Source organism: Penaeus japonicus, unplaced genomic scaffold (genome assembly GCF_977035675.1).
Source record: "Penaeus japonicus unplaced genomic scaffold, GWHDUDI00000001_assembly GWHDUDI00000012, whole genome shotgun sequence".
Classification (NCBI taxonomy): domain Eukaryota; kingdom Metazoa; phylum Arthropoda; class Malacostraca; order Decapoda; family Penaeidae; genus Penaeus; species Penaeus japonicus.
Window position 1 is genome coordinate 37,132,392 of NW_028234414.1, and position 8,412 is coordinate 37,140,803.

An 8,412-nucleotide genomic window follows, 5' to 3' on the forward strand; every position below is an offset into this window, starting at 1 on the left:
CCGTCTTCTTCACTAACACATTTCTCGTGTAGAAACAGTGGCTGCATAAATGACTAATGGTTGATATGATATGAACTGTGCCTATCTTTTATCACGATTTTTCCAGACTTTATGAATAATCGATCGCCAGTTTTTTTTGTGAACTCACACAGACACACACAAACGCACACACACACACACACACACACACACACGCACACATATATATATGCATATATACATATATATGTATATATATATCATAAATATATAAGTATATATATAGATATGTATATATTTTTTTATGTATATACTGTATATATATATATATATATATATATATATATATATATATATATATATATATATATATATATATATATATATATATATTTTTTTTTTTTTCTCTCTCTTCTCTATTTCTCGTTTCTCTCTGTTTTCTTTCTCTCCATCTCCCTCCGTCTTTCTCTCAGTAGCATTGATAAAACAACAACAGTGATATCAATAATATGATGATGATAATTATAACCTTTTTAGAAGAACAAAAATAATGTTGGGAATGTGAAATAATAATAACAGTAATAATGATAACATAAAAATGGCTCTGACGGTAACACGCAGCCATATACTCTTGTATTCATTATAGAGACTCTCATTAAACAATATGTTTTACGTTGATTTCGAAATAATTAATCAACAGCATTGTTAGGAAAGTTCGCGACGTGACGAAAACCGTGAATATTAAAAATATATATATTTCCACCTCGGGACTTACTCAGTATGTCTCATCGATTCACAGTAATACAGTTTTAATTAAAAAATTGAAAGAATACGGTCAAAAAACAAACAGAACAATGAGCAGAACAAAAAATACAAACCATTCTAAAGAATTCCTTCACTCAGAAAATAACTTTGTCTTTGAATGAGCAAACGTGTCTGTTTCGAGGCACCGAGCACAAAGGAGGAGCTCGGGCATAAGCAGGGATGGACGGAAGGCCAAACTTAGAGGAGGTCGAGACTAGTATAAGAGGAGGTCTACAGGCACCTGCTGTCATTACAGCTTCGAAACCGAGACTGATAACACGCAAGTAGGTCTTCGGGTTTTCAAAATACTCTTACATCCTTAGGTCATAATGTGGGGATATTTGCCAATGACTCATTCCTTAGCAGTTGGATCATAATGGTTTCCTTTCTTTAAGTTTTTCTTATCAACCAGATTGAAGGTAATTCTAAGTTATTTTAGGATGCGCAGTATCGCAGTGGTCGTTCTCCTGGTGGTGATGGCTTTGAGTCTTCAGGGAACAGTGGCCGATTCGAGCCTTAAGTATTTCGAGCGTGAGGTAAGTGCTTAACTTGGAGTGATGTAACTGCTTAACATAGACGGTGTAAAGAAATGATCATTTCAGCTAATGTACACTTCAATGAATCCACATCAAGAATCTGATAAGCGAAAAAGACATTTGAAATCCATGATATGTATAATTTTGTGACGTGGCCAACAGGTGGTGTCCGAGTTGGCGGCGCAGATCCTGCGTGTGGCTGAGGGACCCTCGGCCTTCGTCGCGGGACCTCACAAGCGCAACTCGGAGCTGATCAACTCCCTCCTGGCGATCCCAAAAACCATGAACGACGCCGGAAGGAGATAAATCATGTAGATTTATTGTCTTTCGAAGGTAAGAATTTCATACATTTAAGAAGTCCAGTTATTGTATCATTAGTTTGATACAAAATGGTAATCACTAATGATAATTATAACAATAATGATGATGATGGTCATGGCAATAGAAATAATAATGATAATGTTTAAAATGACAAGGAAAATAATTTCATCATTACGATGTAACTAATTCACTTTCCTCATGTTCTCTTTCCCCCAGAGGACCACGGACATTGTTTAGTCTCCCACTACACCTTCGCCTACCTTTCTTTGGTAAAAATTCCTGCTGCAGCATTAGTCCTTATATTTGTTTTCTGGGATATTGAATAAAATGTATTACTTGAATCTACTTATTTAATTGGAACATCCATCTCTATACGCACAAACAATTTTGTAAGCCTATTTCCATAAAATGATAGATTAAAAAGGAGAGACAGATATATATATATATATATATATATATATATATATATATATATATATATATATATATATATATATATATATATATATATATATATATATATATAGAGAGAGAGAGAGAGAGAGAGAGAGAGACAGAGAGAGAGAGAGAGAGAGAGAAAGATGGAGACATAGAGATAGATAAAGAGAGAAAGATGGGGATATAGATAGAGATAAAGAGAGATAGAGAAAGAGAGAGAGATAAAGAGAAAGAGAAAGGGAAAGAGAAGTATGATGAAGGAAAAAGAAATTGGCAGGTCAGTTCAGAATGCAACGAAGAGTATAAACGAACACTTGAACATTACATTTCAGAGTGCCATATGATACAACCTTTCAGGCTACTTAGCATGAGGTATGCAGAGTTATGTAATTATTTCATAACATCAACTGTACTAGAAGATGTACTAATGCTATATCCGAAATTCGGTATGTGATACCCTATTGCAAAATTTTAAGATACACCGGGAACAAAGTTGAGGGCGTGCGAAGACAGTTGGAACACATGTCAAAAGGAGAGTCTTGCTGCCTTGTGTGCATACCTCTTGCAAGAACTCTCATGTTTTCATTGACTCTAGTAAGAGAAAATAATGTATCCTTACCAACATTTATACATATATACACGCAGACTTCTTGTTTGAATGCTATGATTTTTCCACACTATCTTAGGCTACTGAGAAGGATAACCAAATAAACTGTTTTTATTGGCACCATCATACATTTGTTGATATAACCAGGAATCCGTGCGTATATATAAGTATATATATATAAAATTATATATAAGTATATATATATAAGTATATATATAAGTATATATATATATATATATATACATATATATATATATATATATATATTATATATATATATATATATATATGAGAACGATGATAGAATGCAGTAACGCATTTAATATAGATATATAAATTTTATATATATATATATATACATATAGGTAAAACATATATATATATATATATATATATATATATGCATATTTAATTATTTCTCTCTCTCTCTCTCTGTAAGGCACTGATATTGTTTATCATGTGACCTAAGACACTGATTATATTATTCCTACTTCATTCAATGTAATGTCGCTGGCAGTCTGTTTTGACCTGTCGTATCCTGTTTTCTTTGTTGGTTTCCGCCTAGAAACTCCAGCTTGTCTAGCAGCTGTATTTGCTAACGGAAGGCCTGAGGCGTAGAAAGTGACTCAGGATTCATACTTAAAAAGGACACAGAAAGGACTCAGGGCAGATCAGTCTGATCAGGTCAGACAGACAGACAAGAGAACAGGAAGAGCAGACAGCTCTAACCTCCCGGCCGGAGCCTTATGTATTAACAGAGTCCATAATAAAGACCATGACACGGATTACAACCAGGGCATCGAGTGCTACAACAACGCTCCCAGTGGTGGGTTACAACTGGTGGTTGCAGGTGGCTTACACTCTCTCTCTCTATATATATATATAATATATACACACACACACACACACATATATATATATGTATATAATAACACACTGCCAAAAAATGAGAGGAAAAACCTCGCGACATTTCGAACTTTTTAGTAAAAGTTCCTCATCAGGCGTAGCTTACACCTGGTGAGGAACTTTCATTAAAATGTTCGTAACGTCGCGAGTATTTCCTTTCATATTGTGGCAGTGCTTTATTACATCTGTATTGTGCACGTTACTGTGTTTGTATTTTTGTGATTCATATATATATATATATATATGTATATACATATATATACATAATGTTTACATATATGTTCTTATATATTCATATGTATATATATGCATATATATATGTGTATATATGTATGCATATGTATATATATATATATATATATATATATATATATATATATATATATATATATATATATATATATATACACACACATACATATACACACATACACAAACACACACACACACACAAACTAACACAAACAAGAACAAGAACAATGTTTCGAATGTAAAATCAGACGGATTTATTTCTAGAGCAATAATAATACTTATTATTTAGAAAATAGATTGAGAGAGAGCGAAAGAGAGAGAGGGAGATAGAGAGAGAGGGAAGTATAGAGAGAAAGAGAGAGGTATGATGTTGGAAGAAAGAAATAGACGACTGATATGCAAACTTAATATATATAGAATAGTAAATAGACTGATAAAGAATCATACAAACAAACAAAGTTATTTGTAGGATACTCCTGGATTACTTGAAAGACGGTTCTAACAAACTGTTACGTGTCAGCCACTTCCTTTAAAGCATAGAGTCTAATCCCCCGCCTAATGCAGAGGATTTGTAGCTTTCCCGAATGCAATAGTGTAATACTCGGACTAACAACGGTAAGTACGAAAGAAAAACTATTCCTTTACCTGAGTCTGTCCATGGTGATTTAAGAGAAACGAGTCTCTCTGATATCTTATATGATGCTTAGTAATTGTCCTTCAATCTTTATGTATGATCTAGCCACAAGGCGAGTGATATCAAAATATATGCAGTAACACAAGAGAAAGGCTTATGTGATTCATGTTGTAGTTCATGATTTCGCGAGTGTAAAATCAACAAAAGAGGGAGCTGGGTACCAAAAGTAGCACAGATTTCAGTACTAGGTATGAATTGTGAAACTTTTTGGAATAGCTTGGTCTATACTCCTCTGCATGTAAAACGTGACAAGAGCCATTTCATCACTGAGAGTATTAAGCTCTGCGGACATACCTCGCCGCCTTTCACTGTTGATGGGAGAGATTCACTTATGGTTCATACAAGACAAGGACAAGACAATGTGATATTATGATTGCAAGAATTAGACTTGGATACAGAATGTATTGGCAGGTCAGTTCAGAATGCAACGAAGAGTATAAACGAACACTTGAACATTACATTTCAGAGTGCCATATGATACAACCTTTCAGGCCACCTAGCATGAGGTATGCAGAGTTATGTAATCATTTCATATCAACTGTACTAGAAGATGTACTAATGTTATATCCGAAATTCGGTATGTGATACCCTATTACAAAATTTTAGGATACACCGGGAGCAAAGTTGAGGGCGTGCGAAGACAATTGGAACACGTGTCAAAAGGAGAGTCTTGCTGCCTTGTGGGCATACCTCTTGCTAGAACTCTCAAGTTTTCATTGACTCTGGTAAGAGAAAATAATGTATCCTTACCAACATTCTAAGGCTACCTTACGAATGTATATATGTATATATATGTATATATATATACATATATATTTACACAGACACACACAAACACACACACATACACACATATATATATACATTATATATATATATATATATATATATATATATATATATATATATATATATATATATATACATATTTATACACATATACACGCAGACTTCTTGTTCAAACACTATAATATTTTTCCAAACTACCTTAAGCTATTGGGAAGGATAACCAAATGAACTTTTTATTGGCACCATCATACATTTGTTGATATAGCCGGAATCCGTGCGTATATATAAGTATATATATAATATTATATATATATGTATGTATATATATATATATATATATATATATATATATATATATATATATATATATGAGAAAGATGGTAGAATGCAGTAACGCATTCAATATAGATATACAAATTTTACCTTTATATATATATATATATATGGGTAAAATATATATATATATATATGCATACATATTTATTTATTTCTCTCTCTCTCTCTCTGTAAGGCACTGATATTGTTCATCATGTGACCCAAGACACTGATTATATTATTCCTACTTCATTCAATGTAATGTCGCTGGCAGTCTGTTTTGACCTGACGTGTCCTGTTTTCTTTGTTCGTTTCCGCCTAGAAACTCCAGCTTGTCTAGCAGCTGTATTTGCTAACGGAAGGCCTGAGGCGTAGAAAGTGACTCAGGATTCATACTTAAAAAGGACACAGAAAGGACCCAGGGCAGATCAGTCTGATCAGGTCAGACAGACAGACAAGAGAACAGGAAGAGCAGACAGCTCTGACCTCCCGGCCGGAGCCTTATGTATTAACAGAGTCCATAATAAAGACCATGACACGGATCACAACCAGGGGATCGAGTGCTACAACAACGCTCCCAGTGGTGGGTTACAACTGGTGGTTGCAGGTGGCTTACACTCTCTCTCTCTATATATATATAATACACACACACACACACACACACACACACACACACACACACACACACACATATATATATATATATATATATATATATATATATATATATATATATATATATATATATAATAACACATTGCCAAAAAATGAAAGGAAAAACCTCGCGACATTTCGAACTTTTTAGTGAAAGTTCCTCATCAGGTGTAGCTTACACCTGGTGAAGAACTTTCACTAAAAAGTTTTTTCCTTTCATATTGTGGCAGTGCTTTATTACATCAGTATTGTGCATGTTACTGTGTTTGTGATTTTGTGTTTCATATATATATATATATACATATATATACATAATGTTTACATATATGTTCTTATATATTCATATGTATATATATATATGCATATATATATGTATATATATATATATATATATACATATATATGCATATACATATATATATGTATATATATATATATATATATATGTATATATATATATATATATATATATATATATATACATATACACACATACACATACACAAACACACACACACAAGAACAAGAACAATGTTTCGAATGTAAAATCACACGGATTTATTTTTAGAGCAAAAATAATGATAACATAAATATGGCTCTGACGGTGTCACGCGGTCATATACTCTTGCATTCAATAGAGAGTCTCTCATTAAACAATATGTTTTTCGTTGATTTGGAAATAATTAATCAACAGCATTGTTAGAAAAGTTCGCGACGTGACGAAAACCGTGAATATTAAAAATATATATATATTTCCACCTCGGAGCTTACTCAGTGTGTCTCATCGATTCACAGTAATACAGTTTTAATAAAAAACAAAAAAAGAAAGAATGCGGTCAAAAAACATACAAACGGAACAAATAACGGAACAAGAATGCAAACATTTCTAAAGAATTCCTTCACTCAGAAAATAACTTTGTCTTTGAATGAGCAAACGTGTCTGTTTCGAGGCACCGAGCACAAAGGAGGAGCTCGGGCATAAGCAGGGATGGACGGAAGGCCAAACTTAGAGGAGGTCGAGACTAGTATAAGAGGAGGTCTACAGGCACCTGCTGTCATTACAGCTTCGAAACCGAGACTGATAACACGCAAGTAGGTCTTCGGGTTTTCAAAATACTCTAAAATCCTTAGGTCATAATGTGGGGAAAATCCGATCATGACTCATTCTTTAGCATTTCTATCATGATGATTTATTTAAGCTTTTCTTATCAACCAGATTTATTTTAGGATGCGCAGTATCGCAGTGGTCGTTCTCCTGGTGGTGATGGCTTTGAGTCTTCAGGGAACAGTGGCCGATTCGAGCCTTAAGTATTTCGAGCGTGAGGTAAGTGCTTAACTTGGAGTGATGTAACTGTTTTACTTAGACGTTGTAAAGAAATGATCGTTTCAATCAATTTATACTTCAATGAATCCACATCAAGAAAGCCATGATATGTGTTATTTTGTGACGTGGCCAACAGGTGGTGTCCGAGTTGGCGGCGCAGATCCTGCGTGTGGCTCAGGGACCCTCGGCCTTCGTCGCGGGACCTCACAAGCGCAACTCGGAGCTGATCAACTCCCTCCTGGGGATCCCCAAGGTCATGACCGACGCCGGAAGGAGATAAATCATGTAGATCTATTGTCTTTAGACGGTAAGAATTCACACACGAGTTATTTTCATACATTTGAGAAGCCCAGTCATTGTATCATTAGTTTGATACAAAATGGTAATCACTAATGATAATTATAACAATAATGATGATGATAGTCATGGCAATAGGAATGATAATGATAATGTTTAAAATGATAAGGAAAATGATTTCATCATTACGATGAAACTAATTCACTATCCTCATGTTCTCTTCCCCCCAGAGGACCACGGACTTTGTTTAGTCTCCCACTACACCTTCGCCTACCTTTCTTTGGTAAAAATTCCTGCTGCAGCATTAGTCCTTATATTTGTTTTCTGGGATATTGAATAAAATGTATTACTTGAATCTACTTATTTAATTGGAACATCCATCTCTATACGCACAAACAATTTTGTAAGCCTATTTCCATAAAATGATAGATTAAAAAGGAGAGACAGAAATATATATATGTATATATATATATATATATATATATATATATATATA

The 8,412-nt window shown here is 33.9% G+C and overlaps 2 protein-coding genes across 2 annotated transcripts; both read left to right on the top strand.

Annotated features, from left to right (window-relative positions):
• The first annotated feature begins 850 nt into the window (after positions 1-850).
• LOC122256083 (pigment-dispersing hormone type 1) lies at positions 851-1,641 on the top strand. Its single transcript, XM_086542233.1, has 3 exons — positions 851-1,067; positions 1,223-1,319; positions 1,482-1,641. Exons 1-3 carry the CDS (start codon positions 964-966, stop codon positions 1,623-1,625), a joined length of 345 nt encoding a protein of 114 aa, XP_086398359.1. The 5' UTR covers positions 851-963; the 3' UTR covers positions 1,626-1,641.
• Positions 1,642-7,197: 5,556 nt separating this feature from the next.
• Positions 7,198-8,271, top strand: LOC122256077 (pigment-dispersing hormone type 1-like). The gene is made up of 4 exons (XM_043020537.2): positions 7,198-7,387; positions 7,523-7,619; positions 7,756-7,926; positions 8,147-8,271. Exons 1-3 carry the CDS (start codon positions 7,284-7,286, stop codon positions 7,897-7,899), a joined length of 345 nt encoding a protein of 114 aa, XP_042876471.2. The 5' UTR covers positions 7,198-7,283; the 3' UTR covers positions 7,900-7,926; positions 8,147-8,271.
• Positions 8,272-8,412: the final 141 nt, after the last annotated feature.

What these genes read in the sequence shown, in the direction of transcription:
- LOC122256083 (XM_086542233.1), top strand. Translation starts at nt 964, where the DNA reads ATGGACGGAAGGCCAAACTTAGAGGAGGTCGAGACTAGTATAAGAGGA. An exon ending in CCGAGACTGATAACACGCAA is followed by an intron (nt 1,068 to 1,222) that starts GTAGGTCTTCGG and finishes AAGTTATTTTAG; the next exon opens with GATGCGCAGTATCGCAGTGG. An exon ending in TTAAGTATTTCGAGCGTGAG is followed by an intron (nt 1,320 to 1,481) that starts GTAAGTGCTTAA and finishes CGTGGCCAACAG; the next exon opens with GTGGTGTCCGAGTTGGCGGC.
- LOC122256077 (XM_043020537.2), top strand. Translation starts at nt 7,284, where the DNA reads ATGGACGGAAGGCCAAACTTAGAGGAGGTCGAGACTAGTATAAGAGGA. An exon ending in CCGAGACTGATAACACGCAA is followed by an intron (nt 7,388 to 7,522) that starts GTAGGTCTTCGG and finishes GATTTATTTTAG; the next exon opens with GATGCGCAGTATCGCAGTGG. An exon ending in TTAAGTATTTCGAGCGTGAG is followed by an intron (nt 7,620 to 7,755) that starts GTAAGTGCTTAA and finishes CGTGGCCAACAG; the next exon opens with GTGGTGTCCGAGTTGGCGGC.